This window comes from Leucoraja erinacea, chromosome 25 (genome assembly GCF_028641065.1).
Source record: "Leucoraja erinacea ecotype New England chromosome 25, Leri_hhj_1, whole genome shotgun sequence".
Classification (NCBI taxonomy): Eukaryota; Metazoa; Chordata; class Chondrichthyes; order Rajiformes; family Rajidae; genus Leucoraja; species Leucoraja erinaceus.
In genome coordinates this window covers 20141228-20166304 of record NC_073401.1, presented here as the reverse complement: position 1 = coordinate 20166304, position 25077 = coordinate 20141228, and the positions used below count along the sequence as shown (strand labels likewise).

General features: G+C 42.2%; 1 protein-coding gene across 3 annotated transcripts in view; it reads left to right on the top strand.

Moving 5' to 3' along the window:
* Positions 1-24819, top strand: part of cabin1 (calcineurin binding protein 1) — a 218712-nt gene extending 193893 nt beyond the window's left edge. For all 3 annotated transcript variants that reach the window (XM_055655959.1, XM_055655957.1, XM_055655960.1), the window contains exons 33-36: positions 7381-7669; positions 12033-12206; positions 16656-16873; positions 20729-24819. In XM_055655959.1, coding sequence (XP_055511934.1) covers positions 7381-7669; positions 12033-12206; positions 16656-16873; positions 20729-20875 — 828 coding nt within the window. In that variant the 3' untranslated portion in view covers positions 20876-24819. The remainder of the gene's footprint in view (positions 1-7380; positions 7670-12032; positions 12207-16655; positions 16874-20728) is intronic.
* Positions 24820-25077: the final 258 nt, after the last annotated feature.

Here is a 25077-nt window from a genome sequence, read left to right as displayed (position 1 = left end):
ATCTCCCATTCAGCCACTGTTGAATCCATCTTGCTACTCCACCATTAATACCCAACCATTGAACCTTCTTAACCAACCTTCCATGAGGAACCTTGTCAAAGGCCTTACTGAAGTCCATATATACAACATCCACTGCTTTACCCTCATCAATTTCCCGAGTAACCTTTTCAAAAAATTCAAGAAGATTAGTCAATCATGTACCTTCCAGGCACAAATCCATGTTGACTGTTCCTAATCAGACCCTGTTTATCCAGATGCTTATATATATTATCTTTAAGTATCCTTTCCATTAATTTGCCCACCACTGACGTCAAACTAACAGGTCTATAATTGCTAGGTTTACTCTTAGACCCCTTTTTAAACAATGGAACAACATGCGCAGTACGCCAATCCTCTGGTACTATTCCCGTTTCTAATGACATTTGAAATATTTCTGTCATAGCCCCTGCTATTTCTACACTAACTTCCCTCAATGTCCTAGGGAATATCCTGCCGGACCTGGAGACTTATCCACTTTTATATTTCTCAAAAGTGTCAGTACTTCCTCTTCTTTGAATCTCATAGTTTCCATAGCTACTCTACTTGTTTCCCTTACCTCACATAATTCAATATCCTTCTCCTTGGTGAATACCAAAGAAAAGAAATTGTTCAATATCTCCCCCATCTCTTTTGGCTTTGCAGATAGCTGTCCACTCTGACTCTCTAATGGACCAATTTTATCCCTCGTTATCCTTTTGCTATTAATATAGCTGTAGAAACCCTTTGGATTTACTTTCACACTTGCCAAAGCAACCTTATATCTTCTTTTAGCTTTTCTAATTTCTTTCTTAAGATTCTTTTTACTTTCGTTATACACCTCAGGCACCTCATTTACTCCATGCTGCCTATAATTATTGTAGATCTCTCTTTTTCCGAACCAAATATCCAATTGCCCTTGAAAACCATGGCTCTTTCCAATTTTTACTATTTCCTTTCAACCGAACAGGGACATAAAGATTCTGTACTCTTAAAATTTCACCTTTAAATGTACTCCATTTCTCTTCCACATCTTTTCCATAAAACAAACTGTCCCAATTTACTCCTTTTAAATCCTTTCGCATCTCCTCAAAGTTAGCCTTTCTCCAATCAAAAATCTCAAACCTAGGTCCAGTTCTGACCCTCTCCATAATTATATTGAAACTAATGGTATTGTGATCACTGGTCCCGAACTGTTCCCCAACGTATACCTCTGCCACCTGACCCGTCTCATTTCCTAACAGGAGGTCCAGCACCGCCCCTTCTCTAGTAGGTACTTCTATGTATTGCTGCAAAAAACTATCCTGCACACATTTTACAAACTCCAACCCATCCAGCCCATTTACAGAATGTGTTTCACAGTCTATGTGTGGAAAATTGAAATCTCCCACAATCACTACCTTGTGCTTACTACTAATATCTGCAATCTCCTTACATATTTGCTCTTCCAATTCTCGCTCCCCATTTGGCAGTCTATAATACACCTCTATAAGTGTTGCTACCCCTTTCCCATTTCTCAGTTCCACCCAAATAGCCTCCCTAGACGAGCCCTCTAATCTATCCTGCCAAAGCACTGCTGTAATATCTTCCCTGATAAGCAATGCAACACCTCCACCTCTTGCCCCTCCAATTCTATCACACCTGAAGGAACGAAATCCTGGAATATTTAGTTTCCAATCACAGCCCTCCTGCAACCATGTTTCACTGATCGCCACAACATCATACTTCCAGGTGTCAATCCAGGCTCTAAGTTCGTCCACCTTTCTTACAATGCTCCTCGCATTAAAATATACACATTTAAGAAACCCACCCTCTCTTATTCTCTGTTTATTGTTTTTTTCTCTCTCTCTCCCCTACATTTTGGGTCAGAGTGCTACCATTCTCTGCCTCCTGCCTCACACACTGACTGCTAGCTTTCCCAATTTGAGTCCCTCCCCCCAACCATACTAGTTTAAAGTCTCCCCAGTAGCCTTTGCAAATCTCCCCGCCAGGATATTGGTCCCCCTCGAGTTCAAGTGCAACCCGTCCTTTCTGTACAGGTCGCACCTTCCCCAAAAGAGGTCCCAATGATCCAGAAACTTGAATCCATACCCACTGCACCAGTCCCTCATCCACTCATTTATCCTCCACCTCGCTCCATTTCTACTCTCACTGTCGCGTGGCACAGGCAGTAATCCTGAGATTGTTACCTTTGCAGTCCTTCTCCTTAACTCTCTACCTAACTCCCTAAATTCTTATTTCAGGACCTCTTCTCTTTTTTTACCTATGTCGTTGGTACCTATATGTACCACAACCTCAGGCTCCTCTCCCTCCCATTTCAGGATTTCTTGGACACGTTCAGACACATCCCTGATCCTGGCACCAGGGAGGCAAACTACCATCCGGGTCTCCTGTCTGCGTCCACAGAATCGCCTATCCGACCCCCTGACTATAGAGTCCCCTATTACAATTGCCCTCCTCTTCTTTTCCTTACCCTTCTGAGCAACAGGACCGATCTTTGTGCCAGAGGCCCAGCCGCTGTCGCTGCCCCCAGGTAGGCTGTCTCCCCCACCCTTACTCAAACATGAGTACTTATTTTCAAGGTGTACAGGCACCGGGGTACTCACCAGTCCCTGCCTCTCCCTGCCTCTGCCCGTTGCCCTTCCTAACTGTGACCCAGTTTTCTGTCTCCCGTGGTCTTGGAGTGACCACCTCCCTGTAACTCCTTTCTATGACCTCCTCGCTCTCCCTGAGCAGACAGAGGTCATCGAGTTGCTGTTCCAGGTTCCTAACACGGTCCCTTAGGAGCCCCATCTCGACGCACCTGGCGCAGATGTGGACGTTCCATGCTCTGTGACTTCAACACCAGAGAAGGAAAGTAGGCTCTTGAAGGTGCTGGGAACTGAGAGCATTTGTAGACAGCGCAAGAATGATAAAATGGTTCCATGCTCTGTGCAAAGAGCAGGACTTGGTGCAAAGCTCCCTCAACACTGAGCTAAAGAACATGGAACATCAAATAGTGGAACGTGGGAACAGACCCTTCGACCCATGACGTTTGTGCTGACCATGATACCATATTAAACTAACCCCATTTGCCTGCATACGGTTAATATCTCCCCATTACATGTGCCTGTCTAAGTGCTTCTTAATAAGTTGCTATCATGTCTGCTTCCACCATTGGCCCTGGCAGTGCGTTTATGTTGCGTACTGACATGTAAGCATGGACCTCTCCACTCTTGCTACAAGGCATACAGAACCTTGCTGAGATTCACGTAGCTCCACCAGCCAGCCTGAGCATGAGGTAGCGTGCATTGTTTATGTTTAAAACGTGAGCGTGGAATTGCCGTGTTCATTAGTAGCCTTGCGTTGCTGATTCAGACCTTGCATCACAATTGTTGTTCAAACATGCCCCTTGGCAGAGCTTAAGCGCGCTCCAGGCACAGCACTTTGTATATTTTCAGAGCTTGGCATGATGCTGGGCAGCATGCTGTTAAAATATTTCAACATTTTAGCTTTTAGTGCCTGTGTGTCAGATTTTAATTTCCACAAGCAAGATTTGCCGCAAAGCAAGCACTTGTTTTACCATGTGGGGTTTGGTGTACAGAATCTGCATGAGAAAAAAACAGACTATGAAAAACAAGTTATTATCAGGCACTCACTGCCTTCATTGCTCTAGAATGTTCTACCTGCTGCATCTAAATTATCGTCGTTGCTATAACCAGTTTATGACCATTCAGCATCAAGTATTTTCGGAGGGTAATTTACCTCTCAGCTGGACTCAATGTGAAAGTGAACAGATATTGTTGCACCTTCCAGGTCCTTCCATGTGGCAAGGAGTTTGTGTAAAGAGGAATCCCTATTTTGTTATTAACGGCAGGCTGATTTATGGCAATTTAAGCATTCACAGAGTGAGCAGCATTTTCAATTTTAAACCATTCTTTCTTTTCACATGAATAAAATACAAATGTCCTGCCATGTCAATTTTCTGAAATTTGCCATGTAGATTGAGAGGTTTTAATCATTCTGGTGCCTCGAGTGCCTCTGAGCTGGTTCTATTGAATGGTTGCCATGGTGCCCTTGTCATCCTTCGCTAGAGGTGTACTGTAGACATAACAGATTTACAGGTAGCCTTCAGATCCTGTGTCGTAGGAAGAGAGACCAGAAGACTAGAAAGTCATGCTGAAGTAAAGAGGTGGGCTATACATCAGGCAAGGTGACCAGGATTCTACAGGCAGCCTGCAGAAAGCCAGCTCTGGAACACTGCAGTCATGTCCATGAGTTTTACTGGATGTGGATGATGATGAGCAAGCTGTTTGTTTTGGATGGCAGTAGTATGTGGCAAAATGTCGGGTATGTAGCGCAGTGATCTTTCAGGACCCAGTTTGTTGCTGTATCCTAATGCCGTATTATGTGTATTTGTTCATTGACCAGGTAACTTGTTGGTAAATGTAATGATGAATGTTCTTGTGTTCAGGCTCCCCCACCTCCACTCCCTCTTTAATCCTTGTTGTCCTCCCCACAAGATTACCCTTGGTCAGTCATAAGCTAAGAGAAGCAGCAGCAAGCGAATATTGGTATATTAGTCAAGAGTGTTTTATTGTCATATATCCCAGATAGAACAGTGAAATTCTTACTTGCTGCAGCCCCACAGAATATGTAAACATAGTACACTGCTGGTACATGACGTTGACAGATACATGAAATCTGCAAGGTATGTCTAGGCCACTAACACTATTAGTGTTGAGGCCTAAAATTTAACAACACAGAACAAGGCCATTTGGCCCATTGTCTATGTGGCTGCGAAGGCTAAATCTACCTTTTACCACTGGGTTGGTAGCGCAGCAGCTCACAATTCTTGTTACCACATATCCAAACACGAGAGGACCTGCCTAGCACCCTTGTAAGTAGTGAGTTCCAGACCCCAACCGATATTTGGATGAAAATGATTCTCCATGTGCCTTTTCTAATTTGTTAATCAATAAACCCATGCCCCTGGTTTTTGGCTGGAGGTGCTAGGTGGGGAAGAGATGATGTTCTTACTAATTACTCTATTTAGATTCTTTGTGATTTTATATTCAATTAGTTTTTCTTCAATCTCCCTTGGCTTACCTTATCCAATCTTTTCTCATGGTAACATTTTTTTCTGTCAATGCCTTTGTAGGTTTCCTCTGTACAGTGTAACCACATCTTCCCTGTTCATACACTATCTAATAAGTTCAAGGAATAACCTCATTGCCCTTGTATTTTATACCTTGGCTAATTGAGGCCATCTTGTGCGTCTGTTTAGCCACATCATTGATCTGGCCTATTACCTATTAAGGATGAAGCTCCATCTGTTCCTCTACGCCACTCATTGTAAAGGTCCAATATATGTACTGCGGGCATTTGCGAGACGAGCGGTATGGATTTATCGACTGTGCTATTCGGGAACTTGGCTGCATTTCAGATTTGTGAACTATTCAAGTTCTGAACACAGGAGCAGAACCCTGCCATAACCTGGGAATGAGCTGAATCCTCCTGGAGGTGATAGGTTTAAAGCAGGAGGGGAAATATAGAAAAGAGATTTGAAGGATAGACTTTCCACACTGTGTGAGAAGAATATCTGGAACAAATTGCCAGAGGGGATGGTGGAGGCAGACATAACTACAATGCTTAAAAGGCGATTTGATAGTACTTGTATAGGACTGGCCTAAAGGGATACGTGCCTAATGCAGGCAAATGAGATAATTATGGTCAGCTTGGACAAGGTATTGGCCCAATACCATGCCTTATGTTTCTATGACTCAATGTATTATATTTACTGTGACTTGCATCCCCATCTACCCTGTGCATCTACACCCTCCGTGATTCTCATTGTGCTGTGTATATAACTGCAGCATTGAAAAGTCGGAAAGCACTGGTTGTGCATTCATTCTGTGTTGGCTGAAGCCACGGCTGGGGTTGTGAGAAAGCCCACAGCAAATAGTATGATAAAAGCCATAGCAAGATGCTACATAAATATGATAGCAGAAGGATGCAAGGTCTGCATATATATATGACATATTTCATCTCTTTATAAAGCCAGCACAGCCACCATTTTGTGTCTGAGAATCATATATCTTCGAACCATAGGAGTGGGTTTTTTCAGCCAAGCTCATCCATGCCAATAGTGCAGCCTCTCTATACTAATCCTATGAAGGCTACAAATTTCCTATCCAAGCACCTGCCCAAAAGCCTTTAAACGTTGTAATTGTACCAGCTTCAATTACCTCCTCCAGGAGTACATTACAGATATTTACCACCCTCTGTGGGGAAAAAAAACTTAGATCTTTTTTAAATTTCACCCCTCTCACCTTAAAAAATGCCCTCTAGTTTTAGACTCCCATGCCCCTCATAATTTTATAAATCTCTACATGGTTACCTCTCCGCCTCCTACATTCCAGGGAAAATAAACCCAACCTATCCATTCCAGTCCAAGCAACATCCTGGTGAATCTCTTCTGTATTCTCTCCCTCGTTACCACACCCTTCATGCCTCGTGGTGACTGGAACTGTATACAAATGCAGTATAGTCAATGCTTTGCACAACTGCAACATGATGTCCCAATGTTTATGTTCAATTCCATGGCTATGATAGCAACGTATCAAATTCCTTTTTCACTCTACTATACATCTGCACATTGACATTTTCATCAAACGATTTACTTGCCCCCCAAGGTATCTCTGTACATCAACACTCTTTGGTCCTTATCATTTATATCCACTGTCAAAAATTGATTTCACAAAACGCATTACCTCACACTTATCTGGATTCAATCCTATCTGTCACAGTTCTGCCCAACTTTCCAACTAATTATGTCCCCTTAGATAACTTCTTCATGATCTACAACTCAGCCAATTTTCGTAGTGTTTGCAGACCTAATCAGACCAACTTTGTTCATCCATCATTAATATGTTACAAAAACTAAGCAATGGAGCATAATTTGTTGTAGTATATCACTTCTTACAGTCTTCCAGTGAAAAAATAACCCATCCATCACTCCTCTGCCTCTTATCACTATCCCAGTTATGGGACCAGCTTACCAGCATGCCTCAGATCCAATGCTTATATCATTTATTCTGTTGGTCTTTTACCCTATCTCAGATAGTCCCTTTATTCTCTCTACCCTTCCCTTCGGGTGACATTCGAAATTTGTTTTGAATGAACCTCAGTTTATATTTTTTTAATGTCTCGAAATGTTTAATGTCTCGAAATGTTAACTCTGTTTCTCTCTCCACAGTTGCCTGTTCTGATAAATATATCACCTTATTCCCCCCCCCCCAAAAAAAAAACTTGGTGTGCGTATAATTTGAATATTGCAACAAAATTTTTAACAAAAGAGTTAATTTTCATTCACCTCTCTTGCAGACAGGAGAGACGCCAACCACGCCAAAATACTCCAAGGACTGTAAGGAAACCTTTTTCCCTGCCACATCCAGCACCATCTCCCAGTCTGTTTCCATTTTGACGACGCCCAGTGCAGCGCTGCTTGAGAGCACCCGGCCAACTGATTTGCAATCTAAAATGCGGTTAAGCCACATGGTCCAGGGAGACCCACGAGGTGCCGATGTCACACCACTGCCGACCGTGCGGGATTCCGAACCCCAAACTGCTGCTCCATCAGAGACGCACTCCAGCACAGCGTATCTCACTCAAGGTAAACTCGACTGCAGGTTGGATTTGTATAGTGTCTATAATATAGAAAAGCTCACCCATGTGTTTCACGGAAAAAAATATCCACAGCCATAAGTTATGGTGCCTTTGTGAAGGGTTGCATTAGATGAAAACATAAAAGATTTGGGAATGTTACTTCAGAAACTCAGGAACCAAAGGAAACCCAGAGGAATAACCTCATAAAGTCCCTTATTGTTCAAAACCTTACCCAACAATGTACCTGGCCAAATGTGTTTTAAAGGTCATAATTTTACCTGCCTTTTCCACTTCTTCTGGCAGTTTGTTCCATGCATCCATTACCTTAGGGGTGATGTTCCTCAGGTCATTTTTAAATGTGGTTTCAGAGGTTCAATGGTGTTTCTATTGTTACATGTGCGAAGTGCAAATGCACAGTGAAAATCTTTTCTTACAAACAGTTCAGTTGAGTGTTGCCAAATCTAAGCATAACCCCAAGTAGCAAGTTGTACAGAAACTGATCCCATGCGAGAGGCGCCATGGTTTGGCACCAAATGGAATTAAACAACTTGCGGAATTTTTATGTGTTTTATGGCTGGAGGGGATTATGGATAGAAAACAAACTGATATTTAAATCGCAGCTGTAGGGTAAATGGAAATTAATATTGAGCTGCAACATATCAGTACAATGGGCAAACAGGTTTGGTGAAATGGGATCTGGAGAAAGTATGCATAGAGTTGGTAACAGTACGCCATAGCAGTGAGATAGTTGCAGAGAGTATGCTGTTATAACCCACTTCATACAGGAAGAGAGCAGAGATTTTTCTCCAAATTTCCTTCCCTTCAGGCAGAGATTTGTGTAGGTTTATGAGTCCAGATATTGGCAGAACTGCCAGTGCTTTACCATTAATGGGAAGTACGGTGCCCTCCATAATATTTGAGCCAAAGACCCATCATTTATTTATTTGCTTCTGTACTCCATACTTTGAGATTTGTAATTGGAAAAAATCACATGTGGTTAAAGTGCACATTGTCAGATTTTATTAAAGGTTATTTTTATTTCATTTTGGTTTCACCATGTAGAAGGCATCCAGAGATGTCTGCGATTCATGGACATCACCAGAGAAGACACCCAGCAACTGGTGATGTCAATGAATCGCAGACTTCAAGCAGTCATTGCATGCAATGGATATGCAATAAAATACTAAACATGACTCTTCATTTACATGACATTGCCGTGTCCCAAACATAATGGTGCCCTGAAATGGGGGAACTATGTATAAACACTGCTGCAATTTCTACATGGTGAAACCAAAATGTATAAAAATACCCTTTATTAAAATCTGACAATGTGCACTTTAACCACATGTAATTTTTTTCTATTACAAATCTCAAATTGTGGAGAGCAGAGGCAAATAAATACATGGTGGGTCTTTGTCCCAAACATTATGGAGGGCACTGTATCTGGGTGAGCCTACTGTTTAATAAACAAAACTGCAGAGTTCGAACAATATATTTTTTAGGCTCAATTTACTCTTTTGTTGAGCACTAGCTCACTAATCCTTAAAATATATGGCCCTCAGTCCTCTAATTTCTTAGTTAGTCTACACGCTAAATATTCTTAACTGAAATCATTCTGTTAAACCAACTTTTCATTATTGATTTACATCTTAAATTTTTGAATGTGAGAATCGTTAACTTTTAACAATTTCCCATGATAACTATGAAAACCTGTTTCTTTATCTCAAAGCCATCTCTTTACGAATGGGATCAAACCCATCATTTTCCAACATTATTTTAATTACCAAGGCCTTACATGTGAATTTAAGATGTGTTGCAATTGGTGGCAGAGTGATCCTATTCTAAAATTGAGTCTTGAGTTTGTATTTAGTATTTGATTTAATTTGAGGTTACTGTTTCTTTCAAGATTCAAGAGTTTATTGTCACGTGTTCCATGTGTCAAGTAGCAATTAATTAAGTGGTCAGCAACAACGGGCTGCTTGACAAGGTGTGAGTACTGACAGAGGGAATGAGTCAGTACTTGGGGAATAAGGGCTGGCACAAAGCTGCACATAACAAACCACATTTTATGTTTGCACAGTACAGTTTGCACAAAGTTTGGTGAATGAGGAAAGAAGGATTACAAAATACACTGATTTGCTCAAAACCAAATGTCATTTTAACTGACCCCTTTATTATAATGGATTTTGGTTATAGTCGAACAGGCCTGCCAAATGACAATAGACATCATATGGTGCCCCCTGGTGGTATCTCTATGGTCCATTATAACCGGCTTACAGTATTTAGATTCCAGCCTTGGTCACCCTGCAACGTCTTTTGTGTGTGAATATCATCAGACAACAATGGTTGCCTGATGATATCCATTTATTTCTATTTGTACCATATACATTTAGTTGGAAGAGCCTGTAGTATTGCCTTTTTTTAAAATTATTTTTAAATCATTGTGATTATCATAATAAGCCATCTTCACAAGACTGGAATTTAAACCTGAAATGCTTAATGACAGTGGAAGACGTATCACAGAATTTTGCCAGCCATGTTCAAGTTCAGTGTGCTCCACTCTGGGAGTCAGAAGGTTGAGTGCCCCACAACAAGAACACGAGCTGGGAATCTGGGCTTCCCCTCTGACATCGTACCCTCTGAGACCTTGTCATTCAGATAAAACAGTAAACTAAAGTCTCAAACAGGTCCCAGAGCAATACTTCAGAAAAGAGCTGGGAACTCTCCTGGCACATTAGTTAATATTTATTTCTCAAACAACATCACTGATATTATCTCTTTATTACAGTTATTTGTGAAAATTGCACAATTTGGCTGCTGTATTTTCTGCATCATTTGCTTCAGTAAAGTAATTATTTGGCTGTAAAGAACTTCAGGATGTAAATACTAGTCTTTTCATTAAATATAGATTCATGGAGTTAAATTGTCTTATTACACTAATCCTATTTGCCTGCATTTGGCCCACAGCCCTAGCCTAGCCAGTCCCTCCTTATAACTCAAACCTTCAGTCCAGGAAACATTTCTGTGAAACTTTTCTGCACCCTCTCTGGTGTAATCACATCCTTCCTATAGATAGGCGGCCACAACTGCACACAATACTCCATCTGCAGCCTAACCAACAATTTGTACAACTGTAACGTGACATCCCAACTCTTATACTCAATGTGGACATAAGGAACTGCAGATGCTGGTTTATAAAAAAGACATTTCAGATCAATAACTGGACTAAACGTTAACTATCCATTTCTCCAGTCTGAAGAAGGGTCTCGACCCGAAACATCACCTATTCCATCTCTCCCAGAAATGCTGCCTGTCCCGCTGAGGTACTCCAGCATTTTGTGTCTATTTTTCCTACACACAATGCCTCGGCTGATGAAGGCAATTATACCATATGCCTTCTTTATTGCTCGACTTGTGTTGCCACTTTCAGGGAACTCGGTACTTGTACCCCAAAATCTCTATGTTCGATTATTTTACACGTGGCTCTGCCAATCATTGTGTATGTCATGGCCTTATTTAACTTCCCAATATGAACTTGCTGGAGTTAAAGTCCATCAGCCATTCCTTCACCATTTCCCCAGTCATGCACCTTTCTTCATTGCCCAACGTAATATTGGTGCCGTCTATGCAACCTCGGAGCATCCTTAGTTTAAGAGATCACTATTGTGCTTTGCTGTCCTCCAAGACTGTTAAAATGTGTACTGTGCCTTCGCAAGACAATGCCGCACACCAGGTCGTCTACACTCTCCGCGTACTGACCTAGAGAAGTGGGTCAGCGTTTTACACGTTCCTTTATGGCATTCTGTGGTTGTGATGGAGGTGCGGGCGGAGAATTCAGTGGGAAGAAGATAACAGAGTCCTGAGAGAGACCTCCCCCTTCCCCCCCCCCCCCCCCTCCCGCCGCCCGCCTTGACACAATGTCCCAAGCTCCCGCCAGCAGCAACAACATCGGGCCACTTGCCAACGCGTTGTGAATCGGTTTATAGACCTCACTATCTTTACAGAGGGCACCAATATGGTTTTTAATAATCCTGTAGTGTTGCTTTTTAATGTGGGGATGGGGGAAACTTGAGTTCCCACATTGTTGATTACTTTGAGGGTGATATATCATTTGTTTTATTAACAGTTATTTTTTAAGGTTATATGTTGCAAACTTTTTAACTAGATTGCTGTCGTTAAGTAATTAAGGCAATCTTTGCACATTAATGATGTCAGGAAGTACAATGGGGAAATGAAACGTGTGCCAAGATGAATGGCACAATAAAACAGACATCAATTGGTCAGGTTTCTGGCCACTAGTGAGTGGGTTAGAGAGCATCAAACATAAAAGAACTGATGGGCGATTCTGTCTTCTCCACCATGCTTTGCAGATGAGGATTCAGAGGAGCCTATAGAAGAGCTAAGCTATCGGCATCAGGAGAGCCTGTGTCAGCAGATGAAAATGGCGACTGTCGCTTCATCCCATGACACCTCTCGCTGGCAGGAAGAGGGCAATTACACTCAACAGAATGAGGGGTCTCGACCGGACCACTGCTCCAGTCACAGTGAGTACATCCAGCACAAGAAACTATCTACAGAAATGCAGCGTGCAGAAATGCAGGTCAATCATGAACCTGTGTGATCGTACAAGATTAGACACGCAAAGGGAGGCAGCATCGGCAGTGCATTCACTCTGCACACAGTCCCCTTTCACCGATGTGTTTAAGAAGGAACTGCAGATGCTGGAAAATCGAAGGTACACAAAAATGCTGGAGAAACGCAGCGGGTGCAGCAGCGTCTATGGAGCGAAGGAAATAGGCAACGTTTCGGCCTGAAACGTTGCCTATTTCCTTCGCTCCATAGATGCTGCTGCACCCGCTGAGTTTCTCCAGCATTTTTGTGTACCCCCCTTTCACTGATGATGTCCTCTCCTGCAATGGAATCAGATAGGCACCAACTCAAAGGAAATGTGGTAACTTCATAAAATTGAACATTAGCAATCTTGCCAAATGTATTGCTCCAAGGGTGTGCTCTCAAAATGCTAAAGCGTTAAACCTAATGAATCTTTACTAAGTAGCTGCTGAAGTGTTTCCAGGCTCTTTATCATGTGGCATTGTGTTCTGTTTGCAGGCACACTAATTATGCTATCTGTTTGTCTGTTTAGTGAAAATCTGACAAACCAATGTGTTGGAGAACACAGGGGTTTTAGTAATAAAATAGTTTATCTCTGCGTCACATGCTGAAACGAGTCTGTGAATCTTCTTGCACTAAAGCAAGAGGTTCCCATTTTAGTAAAGAACTCTAATGCTGGGTCTACTGTGCCTTTGCCCAATTTCATGCTTTTTTGCAATGGATCAATTTTGGCATTAGCTCTATGTGCGCCACATGTTTAACACAACAACCCAAGTCAAATACAACGGAGACACAAAATCCAAGAAATTGCAGTTGCTGGAATCTTGAGCAAAATACAAGGTGCTGAAGCAGCCCATTAGGCAACATCTGTGGAGGGAATGGGCAGACAATTTTTTGGGTCAAGACCCATCAAACTGATTGAGCGGGTGAAAGTTCAATAGTTCAATACTTTCATTACTATCAGATGTACCAAGGTGCAGTGAAATACTTTTTTTGCATATAGATCAGCAAGATCATATGTGAGCCCATTCTCCTAATTAGTGCGGAATCTACAGAACAGCCCACTGATTCTGTATGCAAGAGGTGCCATTTTGGCGCCATATTACCACAAAGGAATGGGCCACAAAGGCCCATTGCAGCCCTTGCCACCATTCCGGTTGTCTTGCGAACCATTGTCCATCTTCTTTCACAGCTTGCTTTAGCCCTGGTTCCCTGGGGAGGGGGCTCCCACAATCAACCGCGATGGCACAGAAGGCAAGACCCCGGGTTCTTCTTTCAGGGTCATTTATCCAGCGTTCGCCGCTGTCTCCCTCCATCCTCCTCTCCGTTTCTTCCCTCTCCGGGCAGGTTCCCAGTTCCGCGGTGGGTGAGCCAGGCCTGCCGTTGGAGGGAGCATAACATGGTCCCCCTTGAAGAGTCCTCTTCCCTCGACAAGTGGCATATTGCTTCTTGCTCACAATGTCACAAGGTCCCGCAATCAACGGCAACAGCAGTGTGGGAAGGTGGGGAATGGAGAAGGGCGAGGGGGAGGGGGGGGGGGGGCTGGGAGACGATGGGAGAAATGTGAGCACTTGGGAATATCCAATGTCTGCACATGCATTGTTTTCATTCGTTGACTAAAGTACAATCTCAACGTCATTGTCCCTTCAATATATGAAATCTATTGGACCGGCCTCTAATCTGAGCTGATTGATTAAAAACCAGAATCAAGGCTAAAATGCCAAACAGATCTCTCCTTTGCTATAAAGTTGATCACTTTTGACAGCTGAGCAACATTCATTTACTGGGTAATGTTGCGGAATGGAGTAGCCACCCGATGCTGAATTTTGTTACAAGGCTTTCATTAGCTAATTCTGAGCCACCCAAATTTTTTTTTTTTGTCCACTTCAGTTGGTGGATTTTCAAATTAGGAGATTTGATAGATGCCACTATGTCAAATCTCTGAAAATATTTAATTAAAAAAAAGCAGAGTGTGGATGTTAAATGTAATTGGACTTTCTGTTCAGAGCCGAGGTTATGGCAGAGCTGAATTCTAAAGTGCAATCTGCAAAATGGTCTTTAAATGACAAGCCACTAACTTGGAAACCATGAAGACTCCAACGTATTAAATTATATCTGTGTATCCTGGTATAATACAATATAATACAGCAATTTGTGTTAGATGTTCACTGAAAATCGTGCATCGTTTTTGCTTCTTGGTTGCTTCTCGTGATTTCCTAAAGCAGTTTTGGGTTCACATGGTATAGATTTTTATTTTAATACCTATAAAATAAATAAAAATTGAAATCAGTAAACATTGTAAATGTATTAAGAATAAACAAGAAAACACCAAACATATCAGGTAGTTGACATACAAAAAAAATAAAATCAAGTAGAGTAAGAATGAAGAAAACTGGGCAGACTAGAGTGCAGGTTATTGAGATTTTAAACTTCAGTTCATTGGAGCTCTTACTAAATCTCTCCACATCCCTGAGATCTTAATTTCTGAACAAAAGGAATAATAACAATTGTGATTTGTGAACTTGTACCAAATGTTCCTTCTGAACTGTGTATCACTAACTTCACGAAAGCCCTGATAGGGTTTCATTGGGGCCACTCTGCTCACGACCTGCTGATAGCCTTGGTCCAAAGACGGCAGTAGGCAGGTGACTGCCAGCGATTCCCTGCAAAACAGCATCCCAGTGGATGCAGGAGATTATCAGTATCACATCAGAAGTCCAGCATGACTAAATATGAAAGGGCAGAGAAAAAAACCATACTGTTTTAGCACAGATCCTGGTGAATGAGCGATACAAAGGACAGCAGAGACTTACCAACATTAAAAGAATATGAAGATAAATTCAAAGCCAAAGTTGCTACTTCCAATTCCATGGATATAACCACTTGTTCCCTCTACCAATAACTGTCCATGAGAAATTACAATTCCATAATATTTAGATATATCCCGTATAACATAAACTAGGAGGATATTTTCCATAATGTACACAGCTGTAATTATATCCTTCAATAGACTGGTATTTTCTATAATGTACACAATGTTACATTCCCTGCAGTGGATAAGAGGCTAGTTTGCTTAAAATTTACATGTGGGCTTATGTCTGGTATTCAGCATGATGTTCATACAATGTAATATTCACTATAATACAGTGCATTCAGAAAGTATTCAGACCCATTCACTTTTTCCACATTTTGTTGCGTTACAGCCTTATTTTAAAATGGATTCAATTCATTTTTTTTTTAACATCAATCTACACACAATACCCCAGAACGAAGAAGCAAAAACAGGTGCTTAGAATATTTTTGCAAAGTATGTAAAAAGAAATAACTGAAATATCACATTTACATAACTATTCAGACCCTTTGCTATGACACTTGGCTTAGGTGCATCCTGTGTCCATTGATTATCCTTGAGATGTTTCTACAACTTGATTGGCGTCCACCAGTGGAAAATTAAATTGATTGGACATGATTTGGAAAGGCACATACCTGTCTATATAAAGTCCTGCAGTTGACAGTGTCAGAACAAAAACCAAGCCATGAAGACGAAGGAATTGTCCTTAGACCTCCAAGACAGGATTGTGTCGAGACACAGATCTGGGGAAGGGTATAAAACAATTTCTGCAGCATTGCAGGTGCCGAAGAACACAGTGGCCTCCGTCATTCTTACATGGAAGAACTTTGGAACCACCAGGACTGTTCATAGAGCTGGCTGCCCGGCCAAACTGAGCCATCGAGGAAGAACCCGATGGTCACTCTGGCAGAGTTCATCTGTGGAGATGGGAGAACCTTCCCGAAGGACAACTATATCTGCAGCACTCCACCAATCAGGCCTTTATGGTAGAGTGACCAGACGGAAGCCACTCCTCAGTGAAAGGCACATGGCAGCTCGCTTGGAGTTTGCCAAAAGGCGCCGAAAGGAGATTCTCTGGTCTGATGAAATCAAGATTGAACTATTTGACCTGAATGCCAATTGTCATGTCTGGAGGAAACCAGGCACCACTCATCACCTGGCCAATTCCTATGATGAAGCATGGTGGTGGCAGCACCATGCTGTGGGGATGTTTTTCAGCAGCAGGAACTGGGAGACTGCAGTTCCTGCTTAAACACATCAAAATTAGTCACAGGCAAATGACGTTGGTGGTATTCAAGTTGCATGGGCAAGGTTTCAATGGACTGAAGGATGGAAAAGTTGTTTCTAAATGTTAAAAGACTGTCGGGGCTTGATCTCTTTGTGGAATGTTAATTGGCATCAAATGTTTATGGTACAGATCAATTAAAAATAAAGCTTCCCAATTTGGGGAGGTACCTCAGCCTGATTTATTTGAAAAAACGATGATGTGCAACTGCAGTAATTCACCAAATGTACCTTTATTTCCCTGTAGCTTCCAGCTCCGTAAGTGAGCCCTCTACAACCTCAGCGTCCCAGACCTGCAAAGGGGATGGCAGTCGGATAAAGTCGCGTGTCCCGCCAAACATGCCAAAACTCTTCATCCCATCGTCTGTGGCAAAGTTTCCTCCAGAGATAACAGTCACACCACCTACCCCCACCCTCTTGTCACCAAAAGGTAGTGTGTCTGAGGAGACCAAGCAAAAATTAAAGGTAAGCTAATACTCAAGGCTGACTGCCCTGACGAGATTATTTTTGTAATCCTGCATTTTAGAGCCCAATGTCATCTTGGCCAAGCTGATTCAAGCGACTGGGGGTCAGTTCCTCGAAAGTCTTCAAACCTTCTTGATAATGTAGGCAACTGGGAATGCGGTGTCCACTTTCTGGAAAAGTGTTTCCAAACTAGCCGCGGTTTTGAAGGAGTAAATAAGGAACACATTATTTCTACTGAGGGGAGTGGGGGGGGGGGGGTCTCTCTCTCTCTCTCTCTCTCTCTCTCTCTCTCTCTCTCTCTCTCTCTCTCTCAATGGAATATAAATGTTACAATTACATTCTCAGTTGCAGCAGCAGCATCACAACAGGTTTGCAAATACAGTGCACTCGATAGATAATATAATAAGCAAACAAAACAAACAGTGGGATTTTATTTAAAAATCCGGTTTTGTGCTGAAACAAATCAAAGCCCAAAGTCTCTAGTGCAGCCCAGCCAGTTTGTAGTTCAGAGTTTAGTTGAAGTGTGTAGTGTTCAATCACCTGTTGGGGGAAAAACTGTTCCTGAAACTGGATGATACAGTTTTCAGACTCCTGTGCCTTCTCCTCATTGGCAGGAGTGAAATGAGAGTGTAGCTAGAGCAGTGTGGGTCCTTGATGATGCTGGCTGCCTTTTTGAGACAGTGTCTCTTATCGATCCCTTTGATGGTGGGGAGGTCAGTACTAGTGATGAACCGGGCAGTATTCACCACTTTTTATAATTGCTTTCATTCCTGGACGTTCGTGTTGCCGAACCAGGCCTTGATGCACCAGCCAATATGCTTTCTACTGTCGAAGTGTAAAAGAATATTAATCAACATACCAAATCTCTTCAATCTGCGAAGAAAGTAGAGGCATTGATGGTTTCTTTCTGATTGCATCAATGTGCTGGATCCAAGGCAGAACTCCAGAGACATTCACACCCAGGAACTTGAATTTGTTGACCCTCTCCACCATCGAACAGCTAACGGACAGGTTTGTGGATCCATGGCCTTCCTCTTCTAAAGGCAACAAGCAGTTCCTTCGTTTTACCGATTTTGAGAGCAAGGTTCTGGTATCATTCAATCAGACGATCGATCTCCCTATACTATGACATTATTATCTGAAATTTGACCAACAGTGGTGGTGTTGTCAGTGAATTTAAAGATGGAGTTTGATTTGTGTCCAGCTAAACAGTCATGGGTAAAGAGTGAGTAGAGCAGGGGGCTGAGCACACAGCCTTGAGGTGACCCTGTGCTGATGGTGCTGATCAAGGAGGAAGTGCTAATGCAAATTCATGCTGACTGTGTGCTGTTGATGAGGAAGTCGAAGTTCCATTTGCAAAGGGATGTGCAGAGACCCAGTTTCCTGATCTAGGCAACATGGTTGAGGGGATTATAATGTTGAGTGCCATTCTTTAGTCTCTGAACAACACCCTGATATATGTATTTTTATTGTCTATGTGGACCAGTTCAAATTGGAGAGGCAGCGAGATTGCATCCCCTGTGCATCCTCTATTATTGTGGTGGGTCCAAGTTCTTGCTGAAGTACGACTTGACCAATCTCAGCATAACCAATTTGTCCAAGCATTTAATCACTGTATTCGTTAGTGCCACCCGTCAGTAGTCATTGAGGCATGTCACCTTATTCTTTTTGTATAATTGATGCCCTTTTAAAACAGGCGGGAACCTCAGACCTCAGTAAGGTGAGGTTGAAGGTGTCTACAAAAACGCCCGCCAATATTTCCATGCAGGTTATGAGAAAGCACCCAGGTTTAGACACTTTCTGAAGGTTTATCCTCCTGAAGGATCTTCAGACGTTGGCCTCAATGACTGAGAAAAGAGACATCATCAAACAGGTCATCATCCTAGAATGAAGGAAGTCAGCGTGGGATCATGTGTATTTATATAAAGGGTTTTAGTATATATGAACAACAATATGCGTTTTTATTGTCCAAGTGGTCCAGTGCAGAGTGGAGATCTCTACTGATGAGCTGGGATCAAATAGCATCCATTCTAAGATTTTCCTGTTTGATGCTACATACTCTCAACTTGGAAGTTTGAAAATGCATAGCCTTACTAAAGAAACATGAATATTCAGATCACCTAATCTAATTTGTTGTTTTTCTGTTGTTTTTTGTTGTTTATAGGATTTTAATGAGCGTAACACCTGATGCTTTTCGTTAGTGCATTAATACAATCTGTCCAATTGCTTGGTGCTTTGTTTATTTTTTTTATGGTGGGATTAGCAATTTACACCATGGTATATAATGTGATGCATTTATATACAACATAGTGCTGATTTCTCAATTAAGAATTGAAAGTAAATTTAATTCTTCCTATAACTCTAGGTAATGCTTAGGGAAACACATTGAAGCTCACAGGAACATTTTAAAATTCACTAATATCTGCCTCATAGCTGACATTCATGCAGAAAAATTGAATATCTTAATCAAATTTAGCTAGGAGAGTATGACCAGCTTTAAGGGTCCAATCCTGTAGGAGCTCCTGGAGTCCACTTCCTTGTGGTCATGGGAACCTGCATTAATTTGCCACTAAGTGGGAATAAATTAACAATTTCATGCAGAGCATAGCCCACTGACTGGGAAGATGTTACAGGAATTACGGGCACCCTGCTGAGATGTGTCAGTGGAGCAGTTTAAAGACATTTTTACCTGTGCCGAACCAATGCTTCACCTGAGCTGAATGTCCTTATGCTGATTTGTGCAGGTCATATAGAGCCATACAGCACAGGACCGGCCAAAGTTGTTTACACCAACCGTCCCATTTGCCTGCATTAAGGCCCTAACCTATTACTCCTATCCCATCCAGGTACTAGTCCAAATATTGTTGTGATTATCGTTGTGATTATTTCTGCCTCTTCACTTCCACGAGTAGCTCATTCCAGATGAATATCACTTTTGGTGCGATCTCCTTTAATTTTTTTCCCACATACCTTAAACCTATGCTCTCTAGTGCGTGACTCCCTACTATGGGGGAAAAAGACTGCGACAATCTATCCTATCTATGCCCCTCGTAATCTTATAAACCTCTATGAAGTCACCCCTCAGCCTCCTCCACTCCAGTGAGAATAAATCTAGTCTAGTCAATCTTTCCCTATAACTAAATTCTATTCTTCTGCACTCATGCTAATCCTACCACATCAAGACTGCAAGTACTGTCTGTACAGAATTTGTACGTTCTCCCTTTGGCTGCTCCAGTTTCCTCCCACACACCAAAGACGTACAGGCTTGTAGGTAAAATTGTCCCCAGTGTTTGGGATAGTGTTAGTGTATGGGGTGATCGCTGGTCGATGCCGACTCGTTGGACTGAATGGCCTTTTTCCACTCTGTATCTCTAAAGTCTAAATATACAACATTTTGTACACCTTCCAACTGAGCACTGATGTATCAGCTGAAAAAGTGTGTTATTATCAGTGGGAGGTCTCCTGGATCCTGACCTGATACCAGACATGAGGTCCAGCGTTGTGGTCATCTCAGGGTTGCAACCTCCTTGCTGTGTTCCACCAATCCAGCCCTACCAGTGAGTCGGGGCATAAACCAACAATCATGATAGAGGATTCAGGCATGTTAACTGAAACCATTTGCAGTTCACCTTTCCCATGTTTCTAAAGTGTTATTAGTTTATTTGACAATTCATCTTATTGAATGTTTAATTCTGTGCTTTGAACAAATCTGTGTGGTTACCCTGCCTCTCTTTGGTGGATCCTGGTGCTACATCCGGCCTTTGTTCATGGAGCTGATCTTTAAAATTGGCTTTGCAAAATGTTCCTGTCTCCAATGTCTCCAGCCTAAATGACCCTCTCCTTTTTCTCCATCAGACTGCCATTCTGTCTGCACAGTCTGCTGCCAATGTGAAGAAAGAGACTCTTCGGCAGCCAGCACTGGAAATTCTGGAGACGTCGAGCCAAGAGTCTTCATTAGAGAGTGACAGCGATGATGAGGAAGATGACTACATGGACATATGAGGTGTGGATTCTCAAGCTGCAGCTATGGGCAGCCAACTGATGAAGACTTGTAAAAATAAATGGCAGTACGATTTTCTACAGGAGGCACGGGTGCGTGATACTTTATAGGAAGTTCATTGGATAAGGTTGCAGCATTCTCCCGCTAGCGTTGGCTGTTGTAAATATTAAAAGCACCATGGCAGCAGGAGCAGCCAAACCTTGAGCCTCGCTTGCGTTCCTGCGTTCTGACTTCAAGCAAAGGCGCCGACCTTTCTGGAAGAGAAATGTTAATTTATTTTTCAAGAACAGATTTACCTGCATTCTGTCAGAGTCAATACACGATAATTTTAATGGTCTCCTTTCTGACCAAGCGTGTCCCTCGCAGAGTTTCCAGCTCAATTCTCGGGTGGAATAAAAGGAATGGAATGAGAATGGTGAAAATTTGATGGGTCAGAAATACCGAGGGCCCGCCGCTATTTCCAGCATTTCTGCTGTTGTTTTGCTGGGTTTTTTGCTCTCCTCAGAGACGGCCTTGAATTAAGCAGTACAGACGAGAATGGATTGGGACTTAGCTTTCCTGTAGATTCTGCTAACTTCTCCCCATGGTGACTTGTTTCCATGATCATTCAGTTAACTTTCTTCCATGTACTCTAGCTGGTTGGGCATTACATGAATCTAGTGGGGCAGGGGAGAGTAAACACTTCTCATCATTTTTATACTGAATCTCTTTCTGCCTTGCTCCATTTTTAGTCATTAATGGATAAATATTAGTTTCCTTTGCATGATGTTAGTCGACATTTTAGTTACAGGGAACTGACTGTATATCTTAAAGCTCAGTGAAGCCAAATCTGCTCCAAATCCTAGGTCTGGATATCTGGAATATGGACCAGGTTACTGGGAGGCAGTAAGAGGGTGAAGAGTGAGATTTATGCAGCGAGGAGGTTTCTCTACTGAAGTCTCTCATAATTTAATGGTTGGTGGATCATGTCCAAGATGCAGTGGAGGGTTTTTTGGGGGGAGAGACACCTCACAAGAAGGGGAAGGTTCAAGCAGTGCACCCTCTATTTAAAAACAAAAGTGAAAATGTGAAAGTGTAGCCAGTGTATGCCCTGACCCAAGACCCAGGAGGAGAATGGATAGCCAACTCAAAATTACTGCTGCCATAGCCAGTCATTCAACCTGCTGGTGAGTCTCTGGCTAATAATTTACAGCAAATACCAGCACCAGGCCAATAAATTATTCCGGTGTCTAGAACTGATTGTACACCCAGTCATGTTGTGTCAGACAAGAAAACATTACTGAGAATGGCAGGCAGTGTCTGTAAATTACAACTGTCCACTTTCATTTCTGTCTGACTCCTATTGTTCTGGGCCGGATCCTATTGGAATGGAGCTGTTAGTGAGATGTTTTCTGGCATATTTACATTGGTTATAAGTTGCTGTATAACTTGTTGGAACCTGAGAACAGCATGGGTTTAAGCAGCAGGGTATCGGGCATCTTCACTTATCTTCCAAACCAGGAATTTCAGAACAAGACAGGGATGCCTTAGAGGAGAATTCATTGAATTCAAATCAGTGACTGAAAATGAAATAGAAAGTAGATTAGACTTGATTTAAGAGAAAAAAAAATGAGAGACAGTAAGAAAATACATTTTTAAGTCTCTCGGCAGAATCTATTGTATTGATGATTGAAACTGAAAGCCCCCTTTGTAGCCTTATTGATTGGATTTGCATTATCTCAGTCTTGAAAAGGTTGCCAATTATGAGCCCGAACCATAGTGAGTTTAACGCAAAATACAGTGAGTTTGGAACAACAAGAGGGTAAGAGCAAGATGCCGTTTGTGCAAGGCATGCGACACAGATATAAATGCATCTTTGAATTCTGGAGGTTGGCAGCTCCTGGCTTCCTCTGAACCCACTGGCCAGTTTGTGCAGCAACAGAAGTCTACTGGCATTTTCCATGAAGGATTTTGCAGTATTTACAGAGCAATTAATGCCAGAGATGTTTCTTTGCAGAGAGTAAGATTCTTTTGACTAAAGCTCTGGTCCTATTCACGGTACGTTTTGACGCTATCGTGAGCTGTGTTGGTGAATTACGGAGTGTTTCACATGAAGTGTTGGCTGTTATTAGGTACTGCAGCATTATATATCCCCACAATACATGCCCACCACAGATGCAGCAGTGAGAGCTATCAGTCAACATCCGACTGAACATGCAGAGCAGTGTAAGCTTGCAATGGGTTCATATTCCCCACAAAATTTACGTTCACCAAATCCAAAGTGATTCTGACAAATCTGTCACTTATTCATTGGCTATTTCACAATTTACACCAATTCAACTGGTCTTGAAATTAACATTTCATTTTCAAATATTTATTATTTGCTAGATGTGGATAGCACTGATGAATTGCTAGAATATAGTTCTGAGCCTAAGTTAGTATCTAGGATGGATGCTGCACACACACACACATGCGCACACACACACACACGAGTATGCACACATGCTGATTCTGGTTGCTCTGTCAGTCCTGTGGGTATATTGCTCTGGGCCCCTCTCCTGCATTTATCAATGGCCACCTGCAATGGGCGTGAGTTTGGAGAGGTCCCCAAGTGAGCTTTGGTACAAACCGTGTGCCTTGTATTGATTAGGCACTTTTAATGCGAAACATTGTCAGCCATTTCATAGAACAAGATGTAAAGGTGGATACAGAAGGATTATCAATAGCTTCTATGAAATGCTTTTGAAATGCTAGTTATGAAGTAACATCAATGGAGGAAGTGGTTTGTTAGAGAGGTTCTGGGTGAGAATTTGCAAACAGCCTTGGCAGCTGAAGATTAAGGCCCAGCCAACACCAGAACCGGTGGAGTGAAGACATTCTAGGATATGAAAGAGGTTAGAATTTGTTTGTAGGTAGAAGAGTGAAATTGATTAAAAAAAACTTGCAGGTGTGCTTCAAGAGCCCAATGTTAGTAAGGTATTGATAAACCATGGGGTCACTTCAGAGAAAGATCCCCCACTCACCAAATAACTGAAGAAAACATTGTTCTACAAAGTGCCACAGGAATATTGTTTTATACAATATGTTTCCATGACAGCAGATGAACATAATATACAATTCTACAGCCTCAGTAATGCAGACCGAGTCTTGAACACACTGGGGCCCCAGCACTTCACACACCACTAGTGCAGGGCAGCAGGTAATCTGCAGTTGAATGGGAAGAGGGTCAGACCATGTCCCATTGGATTGTTGCCATTCAGAATGCAACTTATTGAAGAGCTGCTTGCCATGACCTCCCCACACCAGGCACGGGTGGGTGATTAGTGTTGGCTGGGGCTGCTGCTGCGTGCAATCTGCCTGCCAAGTTTCCATACATTACGACAGTGTTAGTGAGCGAAAGGCTTTGAGAACATGAGTGGTGCATTCTCAATGCAGATTCTGCCCAAGGTCACTTGAGATGCTGAGGGGAGGAGGGGCCAACATGTATTAACTTTTGATAACTTTTTGAGACAATTGCTTCAAGGTCCCTGAGAGAAATCTAATTTGCATTTGAATAACTTGGAGACATGTAAAATACATGATGGGTTCCCAGCTGCAGGTTCCAGTTAGTGTTGAATGTCTTTTTATATTGTACTTTTTCTAAGGGCTTCTGCCCCTTGGGTGCGCACTTACTACACATTTTTACAGGGAGTGTTTTTAATCTCTTACCGCTTAGCAGCAAAAAAATATTCAAGTGTTAGGGCTTGACTGTTGAATGTTCTGTCACAGGAATGATCTCTGTTTTTTTATATTTGCCATGTTTTAATTGTAAAGCTATTTGGACTCAACCTTTGTGTACAAACGTGTAAGATTTTTTTGGAAACCAGAAACCCTGTTCTGGTGTTTGCATGTGAAATACAACGAGCTGATGGCAGCTATCAATAAACCACAACCCCGGGCAAGCTGTTGGCTTGAGGGGCAGTCTGACCCTTTGTGTCTCTTTGCTTTATTTTCCACTACCCTGCTCCTCAGATGAAGAGTCAAGCGTATTGAATGTATTTTACATATATGCAGGGATTGTGACAGTAGGTGCAATTTACAGAGGCCAATTAACCTACAAACCTGCACTCCGTCTTTGGGATGTGGGAGGAAATCGGAGCGCCCAGTGGACACCCATGTAATCACAAAAACATACGTGGGAAAGTGGACAAAATGGGAGGACCAAAGGTAGATTAGAATGAGACGG